The following is a 19,332-nucleotide window of genomic DNA, read 5'->3' as shown; positions in this document are numbered from 1 at the left end:
ACAAAACACTGAAAAGTATACTTAGAGAGCAATCCTGCATTGGCTAATGGGGATTACATGAGATGGAAAGATTCTTCCTTTCTACTTCTAATTCTAATTGAAGAAATAGAAATCACCTGATACCATAAATCAACAATCAGGATTATATGCCACTGTTATGGTTATTCTGATAGAATCAGTATATGTGGTTTCAGATGCTTTCTGATCAGCCTACTCTCCATCTCAGATTCATTCAGGGAGGGCAAGCACCAGTTTGGCTCAATGGGTGGGCACTACCCATCAAGTCAGCTGCTTACAGATTCAGGTTCTGTGCCATGTTCAGTGCCAACCCAGTAATACAGTGGAACCCACTCAGTTACCTACCACCAGCAGCAAGATTGCCTCATGTCCAGAATTATGCTCTGCTCTCAGTTCAAATTCACAGGAATTCAGTGAAGAAAGCTGAGACTTCAGTTTTGCTTCGTTATAAATGAAGCTTCACTTTTTGGGCAGAGAGCATATTGCTTTGCTGTTGGAGGGAGATCTTCTAAAGGATGATACTTTACAGAAGTATTTTCTGCTAATTTTTAAGGGCTATCCAGGTGGATGTTAACAAAAAAGTGCCTTTGGATCTTTAAACATCTAGAAGAATACCTCAAAGGCCTGGCCAACACACCAACACCTATCATTCTGATGTCACAGGCCAAGTGTTAGCTATTCCTAAGAAGAGAACAGTTGCTATATTTGACTCTCTACTCCTACTATCCAACTCATTCCAAGACAAAGCTCCTTGCCATTTTTCAAATAATTTAGCATGATGAAACAGTTATGATGTTGCAAAACACTTACTGTGACATTTCTAAATTAATCAGGCAAAGGGCAGAGTATAAAGAACACACAAATATCCAGATCACTAACAATGAAGAGAAACAATACACAGAGTGCAAGACAGGTGTGTGGGTTCAGGGTAAAAGATGATTTTTTTTGTTAAAAAAAGAAGAATTTGCCTAAGAGTGGGGTGTGTGAATATTAACGACGTGTGATTTAAGCAGGGGCTGAAGTATAAGAGAAATGGGACTCCCTTGCACTTATTGAGCAATCTGGCCTGGTCATCGGTGACTGCAGATCATTTCTATAGCATCATTCTGAAGCTGTGTAACATCCCTGTGACTATGTTAATTAACTCCCTTGCAAAAGGGCTTAAACCATAGAGAAAGATTACTCACGTGATGTCCCTGCGCTGATAGCAACCCTGAAGGAGGCAGGCAATCAGGTCACTGATAAACTCCACATCATCCCTGTGAAGTGCAGCTTCCAGTTCCTATTAAGAAGAGAGAGAAACAAAGATCAAATTCCTTAAAATACTCCCTTGGCAAACCAAGCCCTCGTCCAGACTAACCCGCGGCATCGGCGGGTTAAAATCGATTGCTCGGGGATCGATATATCGCGTCTAGTCTGGACGCGGTGTATCGATCCCCGAGCGCGCTTACATCGATTCCGGAACTCCATCAATCCGAACGGAGTTCCGGAATCGACGCGGAGAGCCGCGGACATCGATGCCGCCCCGTCCAGACTGGTGAGTACCTCGATTTTAGAAATTCGACTTCAGCTACGTTATTCTCGTAGCTGAAGTTGCGTATCTAAAATCGATTTTATTTCCTAGTCTGGACGTGGCCCAAGAGCAGGAAGCCTTAGATGGCCTAACTGATGCGTACTGTACTCGAGGGAGTGCCATCCTCTGGACTAGCCAGGCCGTTCCCCTGCAGCCACCGCTACAATCACAACTGAACTTGTATTTTTATTTTTCTGTAGAAGTTTCATTCTTCCACACCAAATTCCACTATAAATCAATCCTCATTACTTTTTCCTTGCAAGGACTCAGAAGTAAACTTTGAAAAGGTTTTACCACACACCTACTAGCATCAGCCCATGCCTTCTGTCCAGAAGCAGATATGGAAGATGGGGTGCCCCTGTTCCAGTGAGGTTGAGCCACTGCAACCTAGTAAGTAGCACAAAGCCTCTCACATCACGGATGATGGGAGGCAGGAAGGCAGAAATTGAACAATTTAATTCTGTTGCCTGCATTTCCTCCTTAACCAGGGGAAGTTTTTCTTACTTATCAGTGGTGAGCTCATTTAAAACACTTGTTCAGGAACACAGCCTGAAAATGCCACTCGCCCAGGATGAGCAGCAATTTCAGATAGGTAAGCAGAGAAAGGAGAAAGCATGGTGAGAGGGACAGAGGCCACAGATGGAGTTGCTGCTTCTTTCCCTGAAGGGAAGCAGGGATTTTGCTCTCAGAAAACTTTTTTTAAAACAGAAAAGGTGTGTCAGACCACATGATCTGTCCCTAAACTCCCTTTCCTTGAAAGAACAGTGGAAAATAGCATGGCTTATTTCAGTACAAAGGAGTTCACTTAGAATGTGTAATACAGGAAGTGACCTACAAAAAGGATAAACTTCTTAAACAGTGATTAATACAAATCTTGTACACACTGAGAGAACGTATTGGTAATTTTATTTCTATTGGTAATTCACAGATATATATTTAGTCAATATGGCTAAAAGTTTATGCAATAATCAAAAATATTTAATTTTAGTTCAAATACTTCACAACAAGATGACACAAAGCAATCTGCTTTCCATTAGTAACTATTGAGAGTGCACAGCAAGAGTTAATAGAATAAAATTTAGTATGGATAGATAGCCTAGGCATAAGACACTATTCTTTTACGGTTTTGGTGTATACAATGGACTGAATACATATTCATGGCTGGATGTTGCCCAACACACTATTAAAGAAATGGCTTGAGAATAAAGAATAATCAATAATGAGAAAAACATTTTAAGTGCCAAGAACTCTTTGATTAGATTCCTGCTATTACAACAATAAAATTATTGGTAACAGATTAAAATGATTAAATGCTGTTTTGTGTTTGTAAACACAGCTCACCATATCCCTCATGAGGGAGATAAACACATTTTACAAATAGGGAAACTGAGGAATAGAGAGAGTAAGTGACTTGCCTATGGCTACACTGAACATTAGTGGCAGAAAGGAATAGAGTCCTAGAAGTTACTTGTTTCCTACTCTAGCCACTAGACAATACTGATGATAATTAAAAGATTTTATGTCCCATGGTTATGCCTGCCATCACCTGCATGAGGTAATGTTATATCTATATTAATAGCAACCATAAGATACATAAAAATTTGTTTGGTAAATGGTCAACATTCTGGTGGTATCTACCTTCTGCAAGGCTTAAAGGGTTACAGATTCCAATAAAATGTGCTTAGGAAAAAAAGGTAAGCAGTGTGACAAGACATCTGCCCGTTCAGATAACTCACCACGGACAAAGTCCAGCTCAAGGAGAACGTAGTGTTAGGACACAAGAAGAAAGGAGTCCCATGAGATTACTCCATTTAGGGCATACACCTCCCAAAACACCCCTGTCCATGGGGCACTTACTTTTGTGCATTAAAGCAGTCACTCAGCATTCTGTCTTTGCCAGGATGTGGGAGCCTTTTGTAACAAAGTATATACAAATTGTTTCCCCTGAGCCTTTTCCATATGCTGTTTGACTAACCCTCATCAAACAGTGGAAACAATCCACTAAGATAGCCTAGTATCTACTGTGATTGTTTTCAAAGTATAGGGCGGTGGGGGCAGAAAACTTCTGACCTTTACACAGTCAGAGTTCACCAGTCACTAGTGAAGATGCAATGTGCATTCTATAAGGCGTTGGCAAAGTGCTGTTGAAGGAGGATGACATACATATGAGGAATCAGACCAAACAGGACTGCAGTGATATCAACCTATTTTTCAAAACAAAAAGCTAGGGCACTCCTAACATTACCTTTTCAGATATGTCCCAGTCACTTTGCAACAAGTGGAGGAAAAAGGACATCTGGGCTTTAAGGCATTTCTAAAGCTGCAACACAAACACTTCACCAGAACTAAAACGGGAGCTGAGTTCTCATCTTCCAGAAGTTCAGCATCTCCGACTCTTGGGATCACCGCCCTCCACCCACATCAAATTTTAGGGAAGAGCAAGAAGAGGGGTTAGTCAGCCTCCGTGTCAGCCCGACAATGTTTGACAGACCCAAACAGCTCTTGTGATCTTTTTGGTATCTGTTTAAAAAAGATAATGACTTATAATCTTTCCCATAGAGATCTCTCTTTCTAGTGTTGCGTGGGTGATGCAATGTGAACAGTCAGGCACGAACAGGGTTTTTAGTTTAATTCCTGCCGAGTGGTCCACTGACTGGTCTGTTTAATTTAATGTCATTTTTCTCCAGTCAGGCAAGATTTTAACCTAAAAGGCTAATCCTGCAATTCTTCCACGTGCATAACTGTCACTGTAGTCAAGGGGAGTTGTGGGGATGGACACATGGCAGGATCACCACGCCCTGAAAGGGACTAAGCAGAGCGCAGTTCTAATGTTTCAGCCCGAGAACAAAGAATTAGCATGATACTCTTAATATGTTTTCATCTACTCCATTAACCCAGATCTTGTATGAAGAGAGAAAGAACATTTTTAAACTTCAATCCGAACAAGGGAAAATGCAGCCAGGATGATAGCTAGTGCAGTGTTTAAGCAGGAGACAATAAAATGGTACAGCAGGGAATTATAGTACTTCAAGAAGAAACTCTCACTGGAAAGACAAGGTTCTCATTAACTTTACCCCTCAGTGCTCTGTCCCAGAGCTCAGTCCTGGGATAGGGCAATAAGTGACTCTCCCTCCTCACCACCCTTTCTCAACCCTTTGTTTTTCCCTTTTCTCTTTGAGCACTGAGCTGTGAGCACAGAAATCTGAACCTTGCCAAAATGCTTTGGGGACAGAACAGAAAGGAAACAGAAGAGGCAGCAAATCAGCAGAGGGGGGACCCAGTTCCTCCTCCTCCTCTGTAGTTTCAGAGAGCAACGGACAGGAGAAAAGCAGGATTCTCCCCCTCTCCAGCTGGCGTCACAGCTCATTAGGGAAAAGCCTGTTTAACGTCTTTCCCTCCCCCCACCCCCATGACTAAATCCCTCTGTGTCATGCAATGGCTGTTGGGAAAAAGCACACTGCACAGAGCAAGGGTAACCACCTCACCAAGAAGCATTGGCCTGAAGCAGGGTTATCCCGGGGGAGGCGAGAGGGCAGAAATAGATCCCTCAGCACTAGCTGGGAAATAACTTGCAGTTCTGCTTTGAGATGTAGGTTGTCTGGCAGACAAATACTCTGCCCTGATTAGGAGTCACATTACTCCCCACTTTTCCCCTTACTGACAACCCCAGGCAGGTATAATTAACCTTTTCAGTGCTCTACTGGAAGCCCTGAATGTCCGTGTGTGAAGTGAGGACTGTTAAGGAACTTTTATAAAACACATTCTGCCCTTGCCGCTGTGTTTTGTTGTTCTCAGTTTCTACCTCACTCCTTCTTTGAAGGGCCTGTAGATACACATAGGTACAGGGGCCTTTCCAGTAACTAGAGTGTTACAAGTACAGCTGAAAGGCAACTGTGCCTCCAGAATCCCAAAAAAGCAGCTTTCAGTGTCCAGGTGAGGATAAAGCTGATCAACACATGAACGTTACTGCTGGTGAACTCAAAGAACAAAATAATGAAAATTAGTGGGTTGGTATTGCAGCAATGAATATCCTAAAAACTGTCATAAATGTCAACTCAGAGATGATACAGAAACCAGCAACAATGCTTGTGTCCATTTATTTCTGATGAAAGGTCAATTCAAGGTAACGGTGACACTCCAGCTCTCTGGCACGCTGTCACTATGGACCACGGAGCACAACATTTGGGTGCTTTTGCTTCGGAAGCCAGGTCCCAAACCAGCAGGCAATACAAGTTTAAGGATACAGAGAGCAGGTGCTCTGAGAGGCACGCAGACTGGTCTGATGAGGTAATGGGACAGAATTCTAATGCTATGTCTATGCTAGAGAACTCACCCGCCTGTAACTGAACTGGGTGACAGAATCAGTTTAGCACACAAGGTTAGGCATATCCATGCTCTCCACTGCGAATCAGTTTAATAACCCATGCTCTTTTGTTCTGTGTCAACAAGCTTGCTGTACTAAACTTTCAATGACAATGCCTTCTGGGTATCGATCCCACAGTTCCACACTTTCATCTACTCGGCATCTACAGTGTAGCTAAGACAGTGTAGTCTGAAACAGTTTCGCTTGAGCCAGTTCTTGGACCTGCTGAAAAGCATCATCTACTCCAAACAGTCCATGGAACACATAAAAACCCGATGGAACACTTTGCATGTGTGGACATCAGGGGTTTAAAGAGCATTCCTGAGGATTAATCAAGTTCTTCACAGAGTACGTTTCCTCATCTGAGACATAGCTTCAGTGCCCCTGAAAAAGACTGCAAGCTTTTCTCTGAAAAAAATTAATTGGTCAGAAGATAAAGAGCATGCCACATGGAGGGGTAAAGAAAGGAATACAGTTGTCCAGATTAGGCATAAAGATGGGGAGACCTGGAGTTGGTTTTTTTATCACACTTCCAATCCACACTATTTATCCAAGGGTTCCCCAAGGCTGGCACATCTGCTTTACATCTCAGCCTGGCCATTCCCACTTCCTCCTCCCATTATTTAATCAGCTGTTCTCATAGCTGTGGAAAGAGGCAACCACTCTTATCTGGACTCTGGAAGCAGACAGTACTAGCTTGCAATACGTGCCAGATATAAGTGTGTGACACCTCCTCCCAGTTTAACTGCCCTGGACCCCAGAGCTTGGATTTACCCCTTATCCTCAAATATCACCAGGGAAATCCCACAGAATACCCATTCAATCCATTTTGGTAATGGGAGGAATCAACACAGGGAAAATGACCACAGGCTACAACAGATTCTGCCACTAACCTGCCCAAGATAACTTGAGCCACAGATGAACAGCAACATGTTACTCATATTTGGGGGGAATGACATCCACAAAGACCCGCTTCCACACTACCGCCAGAAGTAAACTAAGAAGAGATCATTCAAATTATTCAAACATCCCAGTTAAAGATTGTTGATTGGAAAACATCCAGCTATATCTGGATGAAGCCAAAGTGGCTGCCTGATCTGGTAATCCCAGCGTGATGCTACCCCACAGAGGAGGGGAATCCTGAGGGGGAGATCTTGAGCTTGTTGCACAGGCAGCATACTTGGCCCTTAAGAGTGTTTTATGTTGCTGTCAAGTCATACCATCCACCCAGCACCTAGCAGAGCTAACGGGCTCCAAAACACCAGAGGCCCTCTTTGCCTGTGAAATTGCAACGAATGGAAGAGAAAGGAGAAAAAATGGGATTCCTAGAGGTTATGTCACTCCAGGAACCCAGATGGCAGCGCACTGGATGTTTTGGTAAAAGGCAGAAGTCATGGAAAGAAATCTGGAAGGTTCCAGATCCTGATGGAGTCTCTAGATCAGATTATTTTACATGTCATGGACAGTGGATGTCGATTTCCCAAATATTTGCCAGGAGATTCCACTCCTACTGCCTCAGCCACACAAACGTTACTCTCTGGCTCCTGTGCTTTCATTTCACTGATGGGTGGCTTGGCAACACCATTCAGATTGGTATTTGTGCAGCACTCCTCCTGCCTGCCCCAGCTGTGGCTAAGCACCCCTTCCCAAACTGCTCAGTGTCCTTGCTTCCCTGCAGTCCTGCTGGCGAGCCCAGTCTATTACCCATTTTCAATAAGATGCTCAAGTGTTTTATGGCTTCCTGAGCTAAAAGCCCCCCCTCCCCTCATTCTGTATTTGAACTGCCTCCACAGCAAAGACAAAAGACAATGCCAGAGTTAAGTGTCAAACCCCCCTGCCCTCCCCTTGCTGCCCTGACTCCTGGCAACAGGAACCTAATCGACAGCTCTCCTCAAGGAAACAGCTTCTTGGCACCTCATCCACTGGGGACTATTAACTCTGGAGGAGCCAGCATTCTACAGCCATCTCACAGGGAAAGAGGAAGAGGCTTGGCAACAGTTCAGTGACCCCAGCAGATAACATTTTGGGCTTATTGGCTCTTGTGTGCAGAGATGAGGGGTATAGGAAAGGTGGGAGCAAATTCTGCATAGGGAATAGTAATTCCTGATGCAAAGGGAAGGTGGCAGGACGACAAAAACCTTCCTCCTTCTTTTTTGCTCTTCAAATCTGTTTCTAATGCTAGTGTGTTTTGAGACTTCTGAGTTTCTGCCCCTCCTCTTCCACTTTTTATAAGTACACTTTGGAGTCTACGTGGAGTGCATTATAACAGGGGGCATAATGTTACAGTAGGGCTGAGTAGAGGTGTGAGATGACAGCTTAATACAAAAGAGATGGTTATAAACAGAAAAACAGAGAGAGATTGTGGCATGACCTCCACAATGGCCAGACAAACCTGACAGCCACATCAACTGCCAATGACAAAAACAAATCCCACCCGCTGCCTGTGAATCAGAGGCTTGATGGGAAAACCTTCATCTTCCTCTTCCCCACCAGCCCCACTCCCGCCTCTAAAACAGATTCCGTGGACTGATTTTGAATACTGTTAAGTTCAACTTAACTAGATTTGAAAACGCTGAACACAACTTCAATACTGCTGTCCAGTGTCAATAGATTCAAAGCGTGTTTTTATTTAGGGGAGAATATGTTTGTGCAGGCTGGAATATTTAAACATGATTTGGCATGGCACCTCCTTAAAACTCTCCTTTGCTGTGAGCCCTAAGAAAACCTCACCATGGTGAGGATGCTGGTGTGTTGAGAGCACTGCCTATCATGCTGGCCAATAGAGTCTCATTGTTCCCTTGTACTTCCTGTCTGTCTGCCTGCCTGCATCTGCTGTCTCTTGTCTTACATTGTAAGCGCTTTGGGGCTTTTGTTCTCTTTGTACAGCACCTAGCACAATGAGATCCTGGTCCATGGCTTCAGCTCCTAGCGCTACAGTAATACAAATAACAGCAGCCCCCAATGTCTAGCTTAACAGTGCTTAAAATGTTCAACCCACGTGCCTCAAAGTTACATATCAATAATGACAATAATGTACTCCTACCCTGGGCTTCCATTGTGTCTTACCTGCTCTGTAAGCCATTTGGGGCAAGGTCCAGCTGTGTTTTGTATTTTATGCTTTGCACTGTGCAGTTTCAATCCTTAAAATAATAGGCTTAAAATGGGTGTTGATAACAGTTTCTTACCAGAGCTGCAGAACATTTGGAGCAGTGAAGTAACAAGCTAGTGGTTCCTATTCAGTAATCAAATATTAGCACTATGCACTCCAATAACACCTTTCTCCAAAATTCTTTAACAAACATTTAATGAAGCTTCACAACACCCTTGTGAGGGAAGGCGGTAATATCCCCCATTTTACAGGTGGGGAAACTGCAGCAGAACAACAGACTTTAGCAAGGGCACACTTTATTCAGTGACATGGCTGATAAGATAACTCAAGAGTCTTGACTCTAGGTTCCTGTTCTAGCCAATGCATCACCTCTGTTTTTCAGTCATGTTATTAGCAGACAAAGCACCTGGAGATCATGCTGTTTTCTCTCGCTAACAGATAGCTCCTCTCTTTCAAAATAATCCCTCTCTCCAGAGCAGATCATCTACACTGTTTATCCATATGTCAGTTATTCTGGTTGAAGAATAAGTATCAGCTTCTAAAATGGAACAGCACTGATCATGCTTCAAATAGGAGGGGGACAAAACGTGCAGACTCCACCCACACATTTGTTTTCTGTAGTTGAAAATAACTCCAGCATTTCAGTAGGAGAGAAGACAAAGACCACGCGAATATCTGGAACAGCCGTATTTTGGACCTCGTAGACATGATATAATTTGTTGCCTAGAATTAATCTCTCCCATTAGTACCACCTGTATCAGCTGCATTCACACCATTTGACACCAGCACCAACAGATAGCTTAAGCTCCAATTTTTTAATGGGATGACAGATAACTTTATAACTAGGTTGGGTTCTCTAGGGGAGAGTGATGGAGGTCAGCAAGAGGCTAAGTAGATGCTAGGACTTTTCTGCAGTTAACACTGCTGCATAAACCATGGAAAGTTTTTAAGCTCCAAAAAATTGAGACACACCCATCTGCAAACCACTAGCTGGATTTCACTTAGTAAAGGCAGCCCGTCCACACATGCTTCAATTTAATGTCCCCCTTCACTGGCCGTGTGGTTACAAACAGCTCAAAGCTCATAGCAACTATGTTTTACTGTAGCAGGGTGGTTACCCGCTCCTGCCCTACTGGGCCTGAAACAGCCCAGGAGAGGGCTGTGGCTGGGGCAAGGTGCCTTGACTGATTGGGGAAAGTAGACTCAGCTGTGGCCATGCCCCGATCAGACCCAGCTAGCCCCTATAAGAGGCTGTGAGCCACAGCCCAGTAAGTCTCCCTCTGCTTGGAGAGGGAGAAGGGCCTGGCTGCAAGGACCTAAGCAAGACACCTAGATTGGGAGCAGGGCCAGGGAAGGGCCAGAGGAGCTGGGAGCTCTGGCCTAGAAAGCCCCAGGCTGCAGGCCTGACTATAGGCTGAATAGGTGCAGAGTTGCACCGGGGCAGCCCGTGGGTAGGCAGAGGCAGCAGGTCCGAACCCCTTGGCCTGTGATGAGTGGCTTATACTGCAGTCTGCCCCAGTGAATGGGGGCTAGATGGAGACTGGGCAGTAACCAAGACTGAGGTGAAGTGGAGATAGTGGGTGAGGGTGAGGCGGAGACTCAGAACTGTGAGGTTACTACCAGGGGGCAGCAGCCAGTTAAAAGGGGACTGGGGTCCTGGGAGGGACACGGGGGCCAGCAGTGGGGATGAGATACCAGTCTGAAGAGGGCGCTCTGGAGGCTGGATCCTAATTCCTGAAGACAACCAGCAGGAGGCGCCACCAGGTGAGTCTGCACAGGCTGACATTTACATAGTGTTGTAAGATGACTGCGATCACATACTTATTAGGGAATAGCATCAGCACTGCTGTCTATACACTAGTGCTTGATGCTATTTCCAGAAGCATCATTGGTTTAGATCCAGTGACTACAGTGCAGTGTGATAAATACAGAACGGCTGATCCTGTGATGTCGCCATCTTCTACAGTAAGAGGCTTCCTGGGTATCTGCTGAGAGTCTGTTAAGCTTTTAAACCCATTGGCAATGTGGTGAACAGGCTGGAGCTCCAAAGCCAAAAGGCTTGAGGTAATAATCTGATTTCAAAACGCCTCCTCTCCAGCCAGAGGATGAGATCAGGACATGGATGTTCTCCATTTTAGGTCTGGCTGTAGTGCTCATCTGCCCAGCATGTGGATAGGGGACAGAGAAAGAATAGGCACCAATACCTGAAGTGGATTATTTGGCTAAAATTCCTGTAAAGGTTTAAAGTCTTAGTTGAAATAGTAACTTCCTAGAGGGATTTGTATGGTTCATTGCATATTTAGACTAAACAACATGTCTATTCGTGCCAACTTTCACTTTTCTTGTTTCCTCGTTGTAAAAGTGTCAGCTAAAGTTTGCAATTTGCCATCACTCCTGTCTGAGAGATGATACAACAGCAGCCATATAAGTCGAGCAGTGGTTTGGAACACTACCACCATGAAAGTTCTGCATAGAGGGAAGAGTACCTCCACCACTCGCCCACCTCCTACACGATCACACACAGGGATATTGTATTACCACTTGATGAGGATCCATCTTCTTGTGTGCTGGGAAAAAAAAGATTTAGAGAACACCTTCCTAAGAATTAAGGAGGTTCCATTAGCCCAGTTTCCAGGATTGTGGCTCTATTGTCCATCTTCAACCACAGCAATAGTCCAACTTTTCTATTTGGGGAAAAGTTTCTCCCACCACCCTGCACTTCCCCAGAGAGAAAGCAGGATGCAATGCTAAAGGAAACCACACCAAGATATAAAAGGGTTTAAAGCCTTGTATTTCCTTTAATTTCATCTTTCCAGCAGCCATTCTAATTCCCTGTCAGCTGCTATCCCCCACTACTTCCAGTGCAGTCAGATCTAAATATCTACCACAAATAAACCATAGCCTGTGATTCAACAGGGCGATTGGTCTTCTTATAGTGCTAGCAACATCAAAAGTAAGGATAATACTTACTCTGGGTAAAAGCAGGGAGAAGCCACAGATCGCTGTTTGAAGCTGAACAGATTGAAACTATGGAGTTTATAAAGCTCGCTGTCAGTATGCACCGGGCCCCATCTAATTCCATGATTGTATAGCATTTCCTCTTGCCACAAAATTTTACTCCAAAATCCAAACTTCCATTTCAAAAATCTTTTGGTTTTAGCAAAGAACACGTTGAAAAGGTGAAATGAGAATAAATCAATGCAGTGTTGTTATCCTGCGTATGTAGGCAGCTTGAAACAATCACGCTGAGAAGTGTAAACTACCTCTCTCAATGGGGTTAGTCTGAAGCCTAAAGAGGACATTTGAAGACAAACATTGTAAACTAGCTCACTGCTGATCATTTAGCAGAAACCTCCAGCTAATGTGCCTCTCTCACAGTCCCAAAGTGCTTTCCATCTGTTCAAAGTGGCAAAAATCACAGCCCTAACCCCTATTTAGCTGCCAGAAGCACCAGCTTTGCCCCAGACAACTTCCACAGTGGAGTTATACGTTAATACAAAAACTGTGGTCTTATAATACAAGGTGGGGAAAATGTATCACATCAGTACAGTAGTGTCTGTGTATTTTGATTTCAAATTAAATTTGACATCAAAATACACAGACACCACTGTATTGATATGATACATGAACTAGTGGTCAGTCTTGTAAATGGAAAGGGCATAGGAAGAAGGCTAGATATTGGAACACTGGTGTCAGAGGTCTATGTGAGACCTTAATGCAAATGTATCTCAGTTACTTTTGATGGTGCCTGTCCCTGTAGAATCCACGCCATTAAAATTAATCTAAGGAGAAGTTACCTTTTCAAATACTCATAGCACAGCCTTAAACTCCATGCCAAAATGTCATCAGATCCATGCAAAGGCATCCCCATGTTTTTAAAGCCTGGTAGAAACTGAATGCATCTGTCCCTCAGTGATTGCACGCGAACATTCGCAGGCTGGCCTCTCAATCCCAATTGGAATTCCACACTTCCTCCACTCTCCCGCTGAACACACAGTTCTGCCCTGCTCCACTGAGCAGTCATCTTCCACAGGATGCTAGTAAAAAAAAAAAAAAAAAAAAAAACCAACCAAATAGGACTCAATGTGTTGCTTAGTGACAAGACGGCTGCTCTCACCACTCAGAGCAGCTGAGAAAAGAACCAGGAACCTCGGCAGGAATTCACATTCCACTAGTCACAGCTGGGGAGAAGAGTCTGGTTAGAAGACAAAATCAGGGGGGCAGGTTTTAAACTGTTAAATTAAGACAAGAACGCAATTTTAGGCCTAAGGTCCTGGAATGCTTTGTGACTCACTGTAACTTGACATTACTATTACATCAGTGCAAACAACTCAGAGTAACATCTCTTGGTCAGACATGACAATGAACTAGCCAGAGCTACCTCCAGAGCTGGGGCAGATAGTTTACTCTGGTGTTCACTAAGGAGAGTGAAATCTCATAAGTCATCAGGAGTCAGACACTCCACAGTTGAACCTAGGCCTGAGGTACTGTTCTACATAACAACAATGGTAAAGTGTTTACCAGCTCCATCTCTTTCTCCTTTATCTTTCTAGTGCATAGACTGGATATTTTTCTCAGATATATTCTGTACAAAAGCCATTCTATGTAGTGGCTAAATGAACAAAGATTTACATAGAACTTGTCCTTGGTTATTTGCTAATTGCTAGCTGGAAACCTTCCCTCAGCAGTACACAGTTTTCTCCATTTCTCAGAAATGATGGACTAAGGAGACTCCTAGCAGAGGAAACATTAAACTGGTGGCAACAGACCTTGGAGGTGGAACACAGCAAGGACTTACTGTGACTTGCATCAAGGCCAGGGTCTTTGAAACAGCTGTATTTTGTCAGAACAGAAATTAGATTCCTCACTAGATACAGCACCAAGGTTAATATAAGGTTTATTAAACCTTTTCTGCATATACAGATTTTTGAAAAGAATGATCTTGTGGTTAAATCACAGGTCTGGGGATGAGGAAACTCAATTTCTATTCCCCATTTTGTTACAGACTGCTTGTGTGACACTGGGCAAGTCAATTCAACATTATGCTTTGGTTTCCCACATCTACAGAACAGAGATAGCACCTAAACCTCCTATCAGGTTTAATATAACAAGAATCTCACTGGATACTTTACAGACCTCTGTGATAGGATCTTGTCTAAGGAGGCTTGTCTCTTCAAAAACTCTCCTAACGGTGCATCTCAACTGGTACTAGCAATGGGCATTGCCAGGATACTGAGGGCACAAGTATTTGCATCACATTGTCTAATCCCACTCCAAGCAGTTCTAGATGACACAGTGGTAAATATGCTTGTGTCCTGTGTACACTAACACTTCCACTGTTGCTACCACAAACGGGACTGAGCCACAAATAGTGAACTAGAAGGGAGATTTTAAGGAAAATGTCAGTTTAGACAAGGCTATAATCAATAGATCTCCCTTGCATGGTGCCCTCTCCCTACAAGTCGAATATCAGTGCCCTAAAGGGTCCCTGATTTTCAGGGTTTAAAATAGAGAGAGAGACCAAAACAACAAACAATAAGGCAAAACATAACTTTCAGGGTGTGGAACAGCCGCCATAGCTTTGCTTCACAGAATAGTACATTTTTAAGAAGTTTCTGCTCTGGAAACCAATATTGGCTCCGGCATAAGGGTTTTTCTCAGAATGCAAACACCATATTCACAACTACCATTTATATTTCTTAGATGTGACTAATGGAACCAGTAAGATGTGTACACAACAGACCTGAGGAACTGATATCATCACAGTTATCTTTGTCTTCTCTTCCCCCTTTATTACTGCATACATTCCATCCTGTTTAAAATTAGATTGTAAGTTCTATGGGGAAGGGACTGGATCTTGTGTGTTCTGTAACATGCCCAGCACACTTTTGTGAACGGTACAAATAATGAAAAAAAAACAACATAGCTCTATGAGAAGAAGGCCCCCTATCTCTGTTCAAATTCTTCAGATATCCTCGTGTTCTTGTACTACTTATAGCCATGCTGTTGCCATAAGCATTACCAGCCCTCCATACTGTGATACATATTGATACCAAAAGGTATCCCACAAAACCTGCCAAGAATCCAATACTGCCCACTTCCAGAGTTGGGATTTACCAACAGTTTGATTATGGCATTCATATGTTCCTACTTGAGCAACTCATCTATAGATTAAAGGTGCCTGAATATCACCTTCGTTGGTAGGCACAATAGTATTTTTTGCAAACCAAGCATAAGATTTTTTTTTTTAAGCCACACTCCATACTCAAAGACTGTTTTCAACTCGTTCTCTCCTAGCACACAGCAGATCCCAGAGGTCATTTCAGCTGAGTAACCTCTGAACCACATCCACCCCAATCAAAAGAGCCTCCACTCAAGAGACTGTTAGCTCTGCCCATTCTAGGGTTACTCGCACAGAAGGAAGTTATCAAACCACAACAACCAAACTTCATTTTTCCCTCAAATAAACCCCCCAGCACAGAGTAAATTCTCAGCTGAACGACAGCAGAATTCCACCAAGGCCAGGCCTGGGTCATTGACTTTCTGCACTTTCCAGAAACATATGTTCCTTATGCAGGGCCAGAGCTCAAGGGACCTTGTTTAACATTGCATTAAAAGCATTTCAAAAGTACAGCCACAATGATTTCTATCCATGCTGCAAAGCTGGGCCTGGAATCAAAGCCAGCTTGTCCCACCTGCCTCATGGACTGAAAGGGGCATGTTTCCAATGTGCCAGTCTGATTTCCAGGTGAAAGGGAGCATATAAGGAGATAAAAGGCACAAAAAGGGAGACCAGTTCTTTGTTCTAGCAGCATTTCTGAAGGAGCTGGAATATAGCCTAGTCCACTGCATTCATCTTTTAGAACGAGTATCTAACTTTTCTGGCACAACGTGCTTATCTGCACAAATGCTAATACTCACCATTGGCTATACACAATGTCAAATGGCTAAGAGTTCTAAAAGACAAGCTCACACAATGGCAAAAAGCAGCAGTCCCAAATACTGGAAGGGGACAGAATGGGCCACTGAATTCAAGGTAATTTAGTATGATCTTATTCCCAGAATAAAAACTACTTTATGGTGGAGTTAAAGTTGAGAGTAAGTATCAGTAAAGTAAGTAAAAAACAAAAAACAAAACAAAAAAAACAACCCTAACCATTACTGGGAGGTTGTAATTATCCCCAAAACCAAGCATTATATTATAATATAAAGCCAGGAAAATGGGAGTTAAGGTTACACTTTAAATAAATCCAAACACGGTAAACTGTGGAAATGCACATCCAAACTTCTCAACTCTACCCTGTAGTGAGGTCATACAAATAAGTATATGATTATGAATAAGGCACATTTTAGTGTCTGTAATCCCTGAGTAGATTAAATTGATTTTTAATGACAATCTATATTCCCATATTCCCTGCCCCATCGTATCATTGGTAAATGACTGGTTTTGCTACCTTTCAAACATATCAGCCCCACCTAAGAGCACCCTGAGCTAGCCCTGTAGCCTATATAACCATAACCATTAGATACAACAATCTTTAATAAATCTGACTTAATTCAACCTAACTTCTCCAACCATAGTCTATGCACAAGAGTTCAGAATTTTAAGTACACCTCTACACCGATACAACACTGTTCTCGGGAGCCAAAAAATTCTTACCGCATTATAGGTGAAACCACGTTATATCAAACTTGCTTTGATCCACCGGAGTGCGCAGCGCAGCCCTGCCCCCCCAGCCCCCCGAGCACTGCTTTACCGCATTATATCCAAATTTGTGTTATATCGGTCGCGTTATATTGGGGATAGAGGTGTATATGGGAAATTTTAAGTGTTTGAGTTATTCTATTATTAAAGACATCTGGAGAAAGAAAAGACTGGCAGATATTAAATTTCTGAAATGACCCAGGGTTGCATTTTTTGCATTATTCATTTTTACTTAGGTAAAATTTAATAACTTACTTAACAGATTTACTTAATAAATTCTTTCTTTACTCAAGAAGCCGGGGAGGTTATGCTATATTTTCCATACATCACAGAGACACTGAATACCTGCTTTACGTGGACAATGGAACTCAACTTTAACTATGGAGCCACAATAAGCACTTCCATAATAAGTGTGGCTAAAACAATGACCATCTCTAAACTGCAGATTACAGTGTAACTAAACTTGTTGGTTCCAAAGGAGCAGTGGAGGAAGTACATTAAGCTCATCTCTCCACATTTATAGGCTGCTATGGAACACTACGAATCCATGCTTGAGCTGGGACTAGACAAAGTTCAGGTCAAGTTTTTGTTTTGTTTTTTTAAATGGGTGCATAAAATTAGGCTCCGAAGTCCATACTGAGGCATGTAAATGATTTTTCAAAAATTTGGGAGCCCCAGCAGTTTCCTCTTAGTTCAAGCAACTGGGTACTCCACATACTCCTTAATGTAGACAGGGCCTAAATAAAATGATGTATGTGAGAGGAGAGAAGAGAAGCGGATCTAACGAAGTAATCTGTATTTGCAGTTTTTAGGTTTGACAAGTCTTGTACAGTTCCAGGATTTTTTTTTCCCTTTCAAATATGTTTCCGACTTTTTTTTTTTTTTTTTTTTTGGTACAGTAGGTAAGACAAGGGGGAGGATGATTAGTGGTGAAAGGCTTGTTGGAGGGAGTCTTTAGCAGGAATTTGGAGAGTCAGGTGGCTAAGAACGCCAGAGGAGGGAGGCTGTTGCAGGTGTAGGGGGAAAATGAATAAAGGAGCAGATGTGTGTGGGGAAAAAAAGGAGATTCCTGTGAAAGGAGAGTAGCTGGCAGAGTACAGAGCACCAACACGGGTATAGGAGAAAAGGCCAGCTGACATGTAGCCAAGGTAGCACTGTGCAGAACTTTGAAAGTAAGAACAAACAGCTTAAACTTGATACAGAATCAGACAAGTTAGTGGAGAGATTCAAGCAGCTTCAAATGGCAGAGATAGAAAATTTTGGCTGCTGAGTGTTGAATGATTTGGAGAGACAAGAGATGGGAGCCTTGAGAAGAAATTAAAGTAATATGGAAGAGAGATAATGATGGTATGGATGAGAATTTTGGCAAAAGATATATATACGGAAGGGGATTTCACATGTAGAGTGAGCAAAGATGTGATTTTATGGGAGCCTTGATGTGACAAAAGGCGGGGGAAAAGGGATGACGGAAGGAAGAAACCCAAGATGTAAAAACTCCACCATCCTTTCAATTCCTCAAGGCAACCTAACAGAGGTGGAGAAGAAAGGAAGATATCATTTAATTGATGTGTTCGTTTAGCTTGAAGAAGTACCCAATATCCAGGAGATTATATGAAAGATGGGCAGTGATTTGAACCTGGACAGAATGGAAGAGAGGAGGAGGTAAAGAGAATGATTTGGGAAGGAAGGATGATCTTGTGGTTACAGCACTGGACAGATTCAGGAGATCAAGGTTCACTTCCCAGCTGTGCCACAGACTTCCCTCATGACTAGGAGCAAGTCAGCTATTTTCTCTGTGCCTCAGTTGCCCATCTGTAAAATGGAGAAAATACTTTTGTAATTCACAGGGGTGTTATGCGGATAAATTAGCAAATGCTTGTCAAGTCCTCAGACACTAGGATGATGACCATAAGTATCCAAAAAGAATACTTGAATTCTGTGTACTGGCCACAGGTTTACTGGATTGCAGCATAGTACAGAATGAAGCACAGAACACAGCAGTACAAAGATATGCGATTTCAGGAAACCAATTTTAGGAAATTAAATCTAATAAGGCATAATGGAAAGGAATATTAAAGTTCACGAGGACAGAAGACTTGGAAAGCCTTACTTAAGGTGATGACAAACTACAATTGCTCTGAAAACGAATGCCAGGGACATGAAACTGTCAACATGACTTCACGGGGAAACTGAGCAGAATGTTATATTGGAATATCTGGATCTAAACTATATATGAAAGGCAAATTACATATTGCAAGATGTGTGCAGGACCAGATTTAGGGGCAGACGGACCAGGCGACTGCCTGGAATGCCGGGCTTCGGGGGAGCACTGCGCTTACAGATTTACAGATCCTAGTGTGCAAATTTATCATGCAAATAGTGCATCAAAGTTATGAAATGGGCTACAAATGCAATAAGAAATAAAATATTCAGAAGTTTAACAAATGGGGGGAGAGATGCAGAAGACTCTCCTTGTCTGGGGCACCATTTGATCTAGGGCTGGCCCTGGGTGTGCGGGTAAGGTGCGGGGGTCACTATACCTAAAATTTCCATAGATTTCTATT

The 19,332-nt window shown here is 42.9% G+C and overlaps 1 protein-coding gene across 2 annotated transcripts in view; it reads right to left on the bottom strand.

Moving 5' to 3' along the window:
* Positions 1-19,332, bottom strand: part of LOC127033027 (chromatin remodeling regulator CECR2) — a 139,414-nt gene that overhangs the window by 75,857 nt on the left and 44,225 nt on the right. For both annotated transcript variants that reach the window (XM_050920805.1, XM_050920815.1), the window contains exon 2: positions 1,206-1,300. In XM_050920805.1, coding sequence (XP_050776762.1) covers positions 1,206-1,300 — 95 coding nt within the window. The remainder of the gene's footprint in view (positions 1-1,205; positions 1,301-19,332) is intronic.

Source organism: Gopherus flavomarginatus, chromosome 1 (genome assembly GCF_025201925.1).
Source record: "Gopherus flavomarginatus isolate rGopFla2 chromosome 1, rGopFla2.mat.asm, whole genome shotgun sequence".
NCBI lineage: Eukaryota > Metazoa > Chordata > Testudines > Testudinidae > Gopherus > Gopherus flavomarginatus.
Note: the sequence above shows the minus strand (reverse complement) of the source record. Positions and strands in the feature narration are given on the sequence as shown.